General features: G+C 44.7%; 2 protein-coding genes across 2 annotated transcripts; both read left to right on the top strand.

Annotated features, from left to right (window-relative positions):
• Nucleotides 1-1015: 1015 nt before the first annotated feature.
• On the top strand, nt 1016-4624 carry LOC117845991 (uncharacterized). Its single transcript, XM_034727087.2, has 12 exons — nt 1016-1185; nt 1269-1359; nt 1612-1693; nt 1882-1978; nt 2059-2161; nt 2292-2422; nt 2599-2776; nt 2853-3010; nt 3230-3439; nt 3522-3869; nt 3975-4101; nt 4194-4624. The coding sequence occupies exons 1-12, from the start codon at nt 1075-1077 to the stop codon at nt 4343-4345; spliced, it is 1788 nt and encodes a 595-aa protein (XP_034582978.1). The 5' UTR covers nt 1016-1074; the 3' UTR covers nt 4346-4624.
• Nucleotides 4625-4734: 110 nt separating this feature from the next.
• LOC117845992 (uncharacterized) lies at nt 4735-6074 on the top strand. The gene is made up of 3 exons (XM_034727088.2): nt 4735-5148; nt 5386-5502; nt 5610-6074. The coding sequence occupies exons 2-3, from the start codon at nt 5406-5408 to the stop codon at nt 5834-5836; spliced, it is 324 nt and encodes a 107-aa protein (XP_034582979.1). The 5' UTR covers nt 4735-5148; nt 5386-5405; the 3' UTR covers nt 5837-6074.
• Nucleotides 6075-12688: the final 6614 nt, after the last annotated feature.

A 12688-nucleotide genomic window follows, 5' to 3' on the forward strand; every position in this document is an offset into this window, starting at 1 on the left:
AGACTGGGAGGTGGAGTTTGCAATACGTTAAGTTCAATAAGCAAATTAATATAGTTTTATACTTTTGGCTTTTCGAATTATTTGATAGGGAGTGTTTGTTTTTGTGTTCATGCAAGTGCAGGTACACGGAAGTCTTACTCTTCCTTTAAGTATGCCGAGTCAATTTTCATATAGGTTATTAGTTTCCTGACTCGTCCGTACTCGACAACTCTCTCCATTCTTTTTTTACTTTTATTTAGAATTGAGGGGTAATTTCAATGGACGAAGCTCAGTTTAATGTGCGTATCTTGGTTTGTTGTAGTGGGTGAAGCAGGGAGGGTAGTATATGATAAGGCATGCCATTGTTGTTGGGTGTCTTGCAGTGTGCTGCTGCAGTGCTGCATATTATGCTCCATAGAACAGTGATACTAGTACAACACCTCCACAAAAATGCTGCCCACTGGAATGGCCAGGTTGGCCTCCGGTGGGATTAGGAGGTATTGGGAAATATTAGTGCAAACAGACGAAGGGGCTCACCGCATCGTGGAGCTTGAAATGAGCGTGCTCCTCTATTCGGTGGGCACGTTCAAGGTCGGAGACCTCGCGCTGGAGGTACCCAAGCAGCCGCCCGCGCGTTCGGACGCCCAGCGACGGCGGCGAGGCAAGCGCTGAGTCGGGCCGCACCGCTAGGACCTCCCTCTCCCTTATTGCTTCGCCATAGCGAGCTGAAGCGCCAACCGCATCCATCGGTCGGGCGGTGCACGCTGCAAGTCTGCGACAAGAACCTGGCGCGTGTGCCACGGCGGCAGCAGCAGCATATTCGGGTCAGGGGGTTCGTTCCATCGTGTCCGTGCTCAGTGCCGACCCTGTATAATTTTGAGACAAAATTTGAATTTGATTCACCGAACGTTTGGTTTTTAATTTTGCGGGCACTTTTTTTTACATCTTTGGTAAGATTTAAATACCGTTGGATTTAGAGATCAACTTGTTCAGACCCCTTTAAAGGCAGCCGTTCTTTTCCTCTACGGGCTGCACCCTCCTGCCTTTCCCCGTTTTCCCTCGGTGCGCCGCCGCCCAGCAGACAGCGCCGCAGCCATGCCGCTCCACCTGCTCTCGTCTCCCGCCGCCGCCGCCAAGCTCGCCGCGGGCTTGCGCGCGGCCCCTCTCCGCCGCTGCCACAGCTTCGCCCCGGCTCCCCACCACCCGGTATTGCCCCCCGGCCACCTCTGTTGCCCACTTCCTTCCTTCCCTCTTGCTCTCTAGTAAACATGTTGCTTAATTTCTTGCAGGACCGCGTGTCCCTGGCGACTTCCCTGTCAGCCGCCGCCGCGGCGCGGTCTGCCGGGCCGGCCGTGGTAGCGGCGCAGACCAAGCTGGGCGGTAAGGGTCCTTTTTCGTTCTATTTGCTTTATTTGTGTTGTTTTCTTTTTCTTTTTGTCTTGGAGTTGTCGGAGTAAAAGATTGGCTTTTGTATACTGGTATATGGGTGGAGAAAGTCTCATCCTATTTGAATGATTTACGTGTACTTGCTCATCTAACACCATGCTAGATTTGTGGCTTCTCACTGCTTTTTCCCGAACTCACAGCTTCAGATTACTTCCGGTTTACTAACAGACGGTGAAATCCTATCAGTGTCAGGGAAGAAACAAGTGTTGATATCGTTGTCGGATAAAACAGACTTGGCTTACCTTGGCAATGGTCTTCAGGGCTTGGGGTGAGCGGTATTCTGTCTTGGTCACTTGTTTACTGAATTTGCCAGTAAGGGTGTTGGTAGAATATGGGACCTATCTTCATAATTCGTTCTTGCCGATGATGTATCTTTTAAAAAAAAAGGAGGATACAAGCACAATTGAAAATTATTTCACAGCAATGAAGCATCTTATTGACTTTTTTTTAATGTAGGTACTCCATCATCTCCACTGGTGGAACAGCATCCAGCTTGGAAGCAGCAGGAGTCAATGTGACAAAAGTTGAAGAAATCACACATTTTCCTGAAATGGTACAAAGTCCTAATGAATGTTGTTAGTGGTGATGAGTGTAATTCTTTGTTCACATTCACATACTGTCTGGTTATTTCAGCTTGATGGAAGAGTGAAAACATTGCACCCAAGTATACATGGTGGTATTCTTGCCCGGAGAGACCAGGAACATCATTTGAAGGCACTTAAGGATCATGGCATTGGTGAGTTTTTATAAGTCCATCATTTTAACATTGCTTATGGCTTTTAGTTGTGGTCTCAATCTTTGTAATAACTTTGTTGGCACTGAACAGTATATGAACTAAAATTTGTTCTTATTTTTTTTGGTAACAGGGACATTTGATGTGGTTGTGGTGAATTTGTATCCTTTCTATGACAAAGTCACCTCTGGCACCATTTCTTTTGAGGATGGCATTGAAAATATTGATATTGGTGGGCCTACAATGATCAGAGCTGCAGCCAAGGTAACTAACTATTATTTGGTCTTTTTGCACTATTTTCCAAGCAAATCTTACCACAGGATTAAAATTTACAGATACATCTGCGATGTAAATTGCAGTGCTGATATTGGGGTGCTAAATGGTTGGCATACTTCAACTGTGGAAAATTCTGTTAAATTTGTTGCTCTGTGTTTTTACAGAACCATAAGGATGTCCTTATTGTAGTGGATCATAACGATTATCCTGCTTTACTGGAGTACCTTAAAGGAAATCAAGAGGACCAGCAGTTCCGCAAGATGTTGGCATGGAAAGCCTTTCAGCATGTTGCCTCTTATGATTCTGCTGTGTCAGAATGGTTGTGGAAGCAATCCAACAAAGGTATTCTTCAGTAACAGACTGAATAACTGTATTGCTTATATGGCTATTTCACTGCATGCATGTTATGTTTTGGTAGGAGAGTTGTTCCCCCCAAGCTTTACTGTGCCACTGGAGCTGAAGTCTACACTTAGGTATGGTGAAAATCCTCACCAGAATGCTGCATTCTATACTGACAAGAGCCTTTCTCTAGTCGGTGCTGGTGGCATTGCAACTGCTATTCAACACCATGGAAAGGTGAGATTTTGTATGGCTCTTCAAGCAGTGAAGTAATTGATATAAATTTGAGAAATTTAGGGTTAGGCTGATACAGAACTTAATTTGCTTAACTTGCTAGACATACTGCCTAATTCTAACTTTGTCCAGTTACATACTATTTAAGTATCCTGTTATACAGTACCGACTGTATTCTACCTACGTATCTTGAAGTGCTTTAAACAAAATATTCCTTTACAGGAAATGTCTTACAACAACTACTTGGATGCTGATGCTGCATGGAACTGCGTATCTGAGTTTGATAGTCCTACTTGTGTTGTGGTGAAGCACACAAATCCATGTGGCGTTGCTTCAAGACAGGACATTCTTGAAGCTTACAGGTTAGCTGTAAAGGGAGATCCTGTCAGTGCTTTTGGTGGGATAGTTGCATTCAACACTACAATTGACGAGGTATTCAGTAGGCCACATCTTCGTAACTCACTAGTTACTTCCATCATTGACTGCTTGTATTTATATCCTACTATATGTTCAGGATCTCGCGAAGGAAATTCGTGAGTTCAGGAGTCCTACAGATGGTCAGACACGGATGTTCTATGAGATAGTGGTTGCGCCTGGCTATACAGAGAAGGGTCTTGAGATTCTCCAAGGCAAGTCAAAGACGCTGAGGATACTCGAGGCGAAGAGAAGTGGAAAGGGGATGCTTTCACTCAGGCAGGTCAATGGTGGGTGGTTGGCCCAAGAGTCTGATGATCTAACTCCTGAAGATATCACCTTTACCACAGGATCTGAGAGGGCTCCACAGGAGAATGAGCTTGCTGATGCCAAGTTTGCCTGGCTTTGTGCAAAGCATGTCAAGAGCAATGCCATTGTGATAGCCAAGGTTTGTGATTTCCTATCTGCAGCCGAAGTAAATTCACAAGTTGATATGTGCTACTTGTTTAATCACTGAAGCCACTCAATGGTGCACCCGATGCTATGTTTGTAGAACAACTGCATGCTGGGAATGGGCAGTGGGCAGCCAAACAGGCGAGAGAGCCTTAGAATCGCCTTCAGGAAGGCAGGCGAAGAGGCCAAGGGAGCTGCATTGGCAAGCGACGCCTTCTTCCCCTTCGGTGAGAAAAAGCACCATCTTTTTCCGTTCCATATCGTCAAACTGTTTAGTTCTCGTTGTTTTAGCAAGTGACTTGGCCATGAATTTCTGCAGCCTGGAACGACGCCGTTGAGGAGGCGTGCCAGAACGGCATCGGAATCATCGCTCAGCCGGGAGGCAGTATCAGGGATGAGGACGCCGTCGCGTGCTGCAACAAGTACGGGGTGTCGCTCGTCTTCACCGGCGTTAGGCACTTCAAGCACTAGCGCTGTGCGTGTCCATGGCTTCTCGTCTTAGCCTAGGGAAGAAATGAATAAGAGTGCAAGCTTCGAAGTTGGAGGCTGCAGGTTGGGTATAGCCTTTTTGGTCGCGGTACTACGAATTTTGAGTTCAGGCTGTAACGATATTTCTGATGAGAAGGCTTTTGTTCGGTGAGCTGCGGAACGTTACTCCTGGCCATGGAGCTGAATAAGCTGATGTATCGTTAGTGCCAATTGTCCCAACCTAAACTCTTGCAAGTTGCAATATATGAGCTAATTACCGAATATTTGTGTGTGTGTGTGTGGAAATTTGTCTTGAAATTGAGTTTCTTGCAAACAAAACCATGACATTCCTGAAGAACTAATATTTCGTGCCTCCCGTTTCTATCGTTATCCTTCCAGAACGGCTCGTCGACTCCGGGCACGGCGGCCGATTCCGTTCTTAACATTCTTCGGTCCCTCCTGCTCTTCGGCTGGGTAGTAAAACTGCAAGTCAAACAGATCGGACGGCCCAGGTTGCAACGGACGGGCCGCACTTCTCCTACTTTCGGCCCATACGAAATCGGCCTTCTTAGCCTGTTGTCCAGTCTCCTTCCCCGCCTCGGCACCTCGTCGTAGCAGGCAGCTTTCGATCCAATTGACGGCTCCACCGCTCCACTCCTCCCGTCTCCCGACGTCGAATCCCCTCCGGACACCGAGCATACTCTGCTCCTTTGCAAGAAGAAGCGCCTCCGGAAGGAATTCTTCCAGTATTGGAGCCATCGCCGTCCTTCTCTCTGCTGGATCGGCATCGAGCGGAGATCCAATTGGTAATTGAACTGACCTCGTCTTTTTTTGGTAGCAAATCTCCTGTTTCGCGGGATCCCTTCTTTGCTGCGAGTGATCTAATTCAAATCATTCTTGGTGATACGTACACTCCATTCCAGCCATAAACTATACTGCGGATTTTCTTGCTCTATGTGTGTACGCGTGCGCTAAGATCTGTTTTATTTCCTAAGTTGTTTCGGGGTTCCAGCTCAATTGAGATATCTGTATGTTGATTTCAGCACTCACATCAGGACAAGCAATGTCAGGAGTGGTTACAAAGTTTGCTGTTACATCCATGTTGATGTGGATGGCCCCGGTTGCGATCATGTATGGGTTCTACTACCAAGTGTTTCCAGGTTAGCCTTCTGTTCCTGTTCTCATTCGTGCACTCCATCTCTTATATATTTAAACGAAGCACTGCATAAATTTGTATTTGGTAATGATGTTTTCTCTCCTTGTTCAGGTGTGAGCCAGATGTCATCCTCTGCTCAGACACTTGCCAGTGGGTTCCTTGCCGTTATATCAGTTAATCTGGTGATCGGATATTACATTTGCATGGCAATGAAGGAGACTCCACACCAGGAACCACAGCCGGATCACACCTTTCTGGCGAACGCCAAAGCAAGTATCAACCAGCCAATATCTTCTCAAATGAGTGATGATTCCAAGGGGAAGGGGAAGGTTGAGTAAGCTATGGCTCGTGTTGACTTGGGTATTGTGTATGTTAAGCACATCTTTTTTTCAGGAGGGATAGCTGTGCTGTGCCATCACACAACGCCTCTGTTTTTGACCCATCTATAGCAACCAGTAGAGACAGAGTGAATTGTCATCGTACAATGCCTGTCTCTTAGCATGTAATCTCGTGAAGATTGGATTTGGATAGATAGAATAGAGTTCCAGGGCAAAACGTGCCCCTGTTTGTTTTGCATTGCACTAGCCACCATTTCATTTACATCTAGTTTCAAGTACAGGAAGCACATCTGCCCTAGACACCCAACAGCAGAAATGTTCATCAGACTGCAGGCAAAAGAATAGAGTACACCACCTGCTTGTTCTTGCCCAGAACATGATCATATTCAGAACTAAAAACTGGAAAATAGATTCAATGGAATTCGAAGGTGAGTTAAACTGTGACCTCGTTTGGGACGAATTTATTAGAATCAACCATTGAATGGGCGGGTCCTATTCCAATGCAAATGGAAAAATCGGGGAAACATTGTCCAAAGAGTGGACTTGTATGTGGAAAAAATGTCTTGTTTCACAGGATACTATACCAGTTGTACATGTTTCATGTTTTTCTTTTCAATCTGTTCCATTAGGATTCTCATTAGAACAGGGTAGCTAAGGTCATGGCAATTGAACTTGTTTCGGATGGGTATATATGGAAACAACCCTATACCATTTTAATGCACATTTCAGATGAAGCTTAGTTTGATGGGCGTGTCTTGGGTTGTTGTGGCCTGTGGGTGAAGCAGGGAGAGCGAACAGCAATGACATATTGCATGACTAGAAGTCCATATATAGGAGGAGACAGTGGCATCAAAGGGCAGTGGTACTGCTAACTACATCTCCTCCACAAAACGCTGCGCACTGGAATTGTCAGGTCGAGCTTCGGTGGGATTTGGAGGCATTGGGAAATATAGCTGCAAAGATACATCATGCGGAGTGTTACTGCTCCTCATGATGTATCTACGAGTTCTCTTTGGTTGTCAATTTCGGAGCGGTATCTGTTCACAGGGGTAACAAATCACGTTGAATACTGTTTGCTTCATGCCTGGCGCAATCAGATATCGTGTAAATGGTTACCAACCCAGTAGAAAGCTGATACCGCTCATACCTGGGCGTTGTCTGATTCCAAAACGTCCCCCAATCCTTTTTCTTCCCTGATGCGATCTCTTCTTCCCCGCTCCGGCGATGAGGAATCGGAGCGAAGTGGAGGAGAAGGGAGCCTTTGCGACCCTGCGCCCACCTGATCTTTCTATTTCCCGAAACCCTAAGGCAGCAATTGGCCGCCGAGCCTCCGGCCGTGATTTGTCCAGGGCCTCTCGCAAGCACCATCAGGCGACCTACGGATTCTTGCTTTTGATATTGGTTCGGCTGGCACACGGGGTCGTCTGCCTCGACGGCGGCGCCTCGCCGTCGGTATCCATCTTGAGAGCAGCAGCGCAACCTGCAGGCCGCCATTCCTCTCCTCGGACACAGCAGCTCTACCACGCTGGCCATTGCTGCCGATTGCTCATTCGTCATTCCCCAGCGATCCCAACGATGCCCGAGAGAGGTGATGTGCTTCCGTTGCCAAAGCTGTTCCCCTTTTCATAACAGACGGCAACCAAACAATGCCAGTGATTTCATTACATTGTTTCAGGTCACGGTGTCAATCGATAGCGTTTGCGTTTGCGTCTCCGTATCCGAACGAAACAGCACCTTAGGGGAGCGTTGTACAACCGTGGATCTAACCGAAGCCGAGCGCCAGTCGACCCGTTTTGCCTAATTTGGCAGCATGGCGCGAACTGCAGGAACAAGCTGCTGACGGAAGCACGATCTTCGCCTTCCTCTTGGCAGGGGACGGTCCCTCGTTGCAGCTTGCGCTGCTCCTTTCCTCCTCGGAGGATGCCGACGGAGGGCACAGCTCGTCCGCCTTGAGCGGCGGCGGCTCATCGGATGGGGCAGGGCCATGGCTGGGCATTGATGGGTGGCCAATTGTCGAGTCAAAACAGCCCTCAACTTCTCCCTACTTTGTTAGCCATAGGGGCCCTTAATGAACTGAGTGCACAGCTTGATCCACAATATCAGTGTGCAAATAGAAACAAGTGCTGTTAGCCTGACGAAATTGCAGCGGCAAATAAGCCTAATTAAAGCATTGCCGTGAGTGGTGGTTGTTTCATTTGTCCTATTTTCACTTCAATTTCGGGTCTCGTTCCATTAGGAATCTCATGACGATAGAGCAGCTTCACATTAAAGAAACAAAAACTTACTTCAAACGATATTGTAAATAGCTATGGCGTTTATTTTTCCTGTATGTACTATAGTCTAGACCAAGTTTCATGGACAGTTTAGATGCAGTTTGGTTTGTTGGTCATATCTTGGGTTGTTGTATAGTGGTGCTGTCGTATAAACATTGCGAGTTGTGACATTTATGTTCAATGTTGTACAATGTGACTCCAGCGAATATATATCTGCAGCCCACAGATTTCTTGTGTTGCTTAGTTCCATGCACGAGCATATCAGCAAATGTGCATATATAGAGAGGCATCGACGCTTGTACTGTTACAAATCACACAGCACCCAAACATACGCATACATGAAGGGGTGGGTGCAGAGACTAGACATAGAAGCAAAGTGGCAAGCCCCGGCACGAGTTTGGATGGGACTAGGAGGTTTCATGAAATTTTGGTGGACGCGATGAGATTGATTGCAATCCACCCCAGAAGACGATCGGCGCCATCCAAACAGGTGGATGCTGTTGCCACAGCGGGGCGCCACACCTGAGCACAGCATCCCGACTAACATCTGTCTGCCGCGGTGGGGCGTGCTTCCCAAGACTCCATAAGAGGTTCAAGGGCATCGTCGATCTCTCGAATTTGGAGCATGCCAGTGACTCTGCTCTGAGCAGCTCTACTTTTCCGAACGCGAGAAGGTTAGGAGGTGTTTGATATGTTTGGCTAAACTTTAGCACCTGCCACATTGGATGTTTGATACTAATCAGAAGTATTAAATATAGTCTAATTACAAAACTAATTGCACAGATAGAGTCTAATTCGTGAGACGAATCTATTAAGCCTAATTAGTTCATGATGTGACAATGTGGTGCTACAGTAACTATTTGTTAATGATGGATTAATTAGCCTTAATAGATTCGTCTCGCGAATTAGACTCTATTCGTACAATTAATTTTGTAATTAGCTCATGTTTAGTCCTCCTAATTAGTACCCGAACATTCGATGTGACAGCTAAGTCCGGCACAGTGGACCGGTGCAGTGGTTGCGTGTCTGGTAATCCATTGTATAATCTGTATGCGTGTCTAGCTTTTTATTCACATGTGCAATATCAATCCAAAGAAAATCCATGAAAATAGGGAGGGATTCATGACTCAATTGATGAACCATTTTCGATGGGAACTTCAAACTTTTTTCGTGTTCCTTAAGGACGTCGTGAAAGCAAAGCAACCTAATTTTGAAAGAATTTCAAACTAAGGGTTAATTTTTAGTTCGGGTCACATCAGATTTTTTATACCAAGACTAAACATGAACTAATTATAAAACTAATTGCATAATACGAGATAAATCTATTAAGCCTAATTAATCCATGATTAACACATATTTACTGTACCATCACATGGCCAAATCATGGACTAATTAGGCTTAGTAGATTCGTTTCACGAATTAGCCTTCATTTATGCAATTGATTTTGTAATTAAGCTATATTTAATACTCCTAATTAGTATCTAAACATCCGATGTGAGAGGGACTAAACTTTAATCCATATCTCCAAACGGGACCTAACACGCACTGATTTTAGATTATGACTTATTATTGTCTATGGAATAAACAGAGTGCGTGCATGTTCTCTGTCCTCCCATCTCTACCAGAGACCTTCAATTCACACGGGCTCATTAGAGATTAGACCTGGCGATATTTGCTATCTCGCGGACGCCAGATGATGATAACGCACAGAGCACTGTGAGTAAATGATGATGGAGTTTCCTTAACATGGACATTAAATTGGTTGGCTAACTGAGGTAAGTAGGACTACAACGAGGCATTTTATTGCTCGCAGTCTCAGCTTTATTATTGCAGTTCTTTAGATGGAGTTTGTTGGGTTGCTGCAGTACATGACACAACTGCTGCTCGCGTAAACGCATCATTCAGCTATATAGGACAGCTATTTCATTCCCCGCTTGTTTTCCGATCACAATTTATGTATATTTTAAGTTATTTTTCACTGGTTTTGTTAAAGAAAAAATAAAACTTTACATATTTTGAACATGCAAAAATATGCAAAAATATATTAATTAGAAAGTATATTTAAAATAAGTTTGAATCAGTCATTAATTCTATACTAGTTGATTAAGTTTCTAAAATAATCATTTTAATGTATCACTATCATCAACAAACTTTTCGATTAAATAATTTTAACGTGCAAAAAATGCAATTGATGTATGTGGTTAGATTGTTTATATTGATCGAATAAATGTTCACCATAGATATTACAATATAATTCAAAGTTCTCATGGTCATAGAGCATTACATAAAAAGGTGTACCATATTTAGTACATTACAATGTAATATTAAAAAAAATTTCTTAACAAAAGTTCCTCGATCATGATTGCGGTATAAGTACGGAGTCTCTTCTTTAGCTAGCATGATACTTGGGTCAACTTCGACAGCGAATGAAGGCATGCCATCAAACTGATCATAATCATCTGACTGATCTGTTTTGCCCTCGACTCCCACAATTTTTCTTTTACATGAAAGAACTATGTGATACTTTGACTCCTATAATTTTTCTTTATCTTCTAAATTTTTCTTAAGTTTGCTAGATATATTCTTCGTATAGAAAATCTGATGCATATCATTGGCCGCAAGAACGGATGGTTCATCACGGTCTAAAGAGAGCAATGCATCTCTCGCTCTGCGGTGTGTGGACGACAGGGGAGGCGGCTGCAGCGTCGGCGGCCGTGCTGACCGTCGCTGCTGCCGGGTTGCTAGTTAGGTCTGCTCGCTCTTGCGTTGAATGAGCAGTCTCTTCGGATTGGGCGGCAATGGGAATAGCTTCCTGCGGCGATGACAAGAATGTCGTGTCAGGTTTTGGTAAGGTCGCGGTGGTATCCAAGGATTCCGAACCATTTGAACATCCTCAACGTGGAAGGGCATATGAAAGGTAGCAATCAACCTACTTGTGTATGATTCATTGGTTCGTCGTTACAGTGAACTTCTTTCATGGCAATTGAAGAACTTGGTTCAAGCGAAGTGGATTGGTACCATGGTGGTGCGAGCGAATTCTTTTGGGTTCGGAGCCTTTGCATGAGAAGTTTATGAGCCTCAAAATGAATTTTATGATGTACGCCGCCTTATTTCATGCTTAATCACGACGGCCGCTTGTGAACGTTTGCTCCCCCTTGCGGTGAGTAGTCTTTTCGGGTTGGGAGGCAATGGGGGTAGCTTTTTGCGACAAAGCAAAGGAATGGCGCATAGCTATTGGTAAGGTTGCGATGGGATGGATAAGAATAATTCCAATGTAGTGTATCAGGCCCCTTTCTTAAGTGTTGTCATGTCATCCAAACGTAAGTATGATACAACACACTTAATGTAAGTTTTTAGCATCTGATTGTGGCACCGTGGTGCAGCGCCTCACTGCTCTATCACGAATAGAAGTCCGAAAGAAAGACATAGTTAGGGATTGATGAAACTTTTTCTTATTCCCTAATCCCTAAGGCACGTCATGGAAACAGAGCGATACACTTATGACAGAACTAATACACGGTGACTTTTATTAGAGGATAGTAAAAAATATTATCTCCCGTGGAAAAAGAGTGCGTGTGTAGTTATACGCTCATATACGTCCGTGCGCACTCATCCTTCAACGTTGATAGCTGTAAATGCAAACACTTTCTATGCTAAGTCGATCAGAGACTCGAATTCAAGTCCACAACTAAACCAACTGAACTACACTTAATTTGCAAAATGGACATTAAACTAGGTGATACAACGAACTTGCCGTTGCAGCTTTGTTGTTGTAGTTCTTCAGTTAAATTTTAATTTTGATGGGTGTATCTTGGGTTGGTGTATATAACTGGTGCTGCCGTTAAGGCAGCACTGCTAACGCAGGGTGGTGTACATGGGACAACAAGGCGAGGATAGTATTGGAGCTTCTATCGCACTGAATTTGTCTATATGCTCGGAGAGGCCGTATATATGGAGATCTCACAATGGCGATACATCACCCTCCAAAATAAATAATGAGGGGTATATAAATAAAGAAACATGTATGGACTCTCACTATAGACAAAGAAGCGAAGTCATGGAAAAGCGCCATTTCGAGAGCTTGGGTCAGTGGGACTGGGAGGCATTGCAAAATTTAGCCGCACGGAAATCTCCAGACGGGCACTCCTGGTTGAGGTATGCTGGCGCCATGATATGTGGTTTCCAACTTCCATGAGTCCCGATCACGTGGACGTCGGGTTGTGAAGTAAATAAACACGCTTCTTTAATTCGTCTAGTGATTGCCAATTTCACTTATCGCATTGTGATCGGTGTACGGTGTACCATGTGACAAGCAGAGACGACAGTGTACCATGCATATTACTTGCAGTTTGTGATTTTATTCTTTTCCAGCACAATAATGAGGCATTAGAGCATCTCCAGCGGTCTCCCTTTCCCCAATTCAACTACCATATTATGAAGGTTGATAGGAAAATAGTGCTCCATCAGTCTTCCTTTACCTTTTCCTTTTCCCAATAATTATTGGGACAACCTAATAATTCACCTCAACTCTCCCTAAAGAAAGGAGGAGTTGTGACTCTCCCAATATGGTAGTTGGATT

Source organism: Setaria viridis, chromosome 2, assembly GCF_005286985.2.
Source record: "Setaria viridis chromosome 2, Setaria_viridis_v4.0, whole genome shotgun sequence".
Lineage (NCBI taxonomy): Eukaryota > Viridiplantae > Streptophyta > Magnoliopsida > Poales > Poaceae > Setaria > Setaria viridis.

Coding starts and splice junctions, on each gene's coding strand:
- LOC117845991 (XM_034727087.2), top strand. CDS start 1,075: ATGCCGCTCCACCTGCTCTCGTCTCCCGCCGCCGCCGCCAAGCTCGCC. Junction 1,360..1,611: donor GGCGCAGACCAAGCTGGGCG/GTAAGGGTCCTT, acceptor AAATCCTATCAG/TGTCAGGGAAGAAACAAGTG. Junction 1,694..1,881: donor AATGGTCTTCAGGGCTTGGG/GTGAGCGGTATT, acceptor TTTTTAATGTAG/GTACTCCATCATCTCCACTG.
- LOC117845992 (XM_034727088.2), top strand. CDS start 5,406: ATGTCAGGAGTGGTTACAAAGTTTGCTGTTACATCCATGTTGATGTGG. Junction 5,503..5,609: donor CTACTACCAAGTGTTTCCAG/GTTAGCCTTCTG, acceptor CTCCTTGTTCAG/GTGTGAGCCAGATGTCATCC.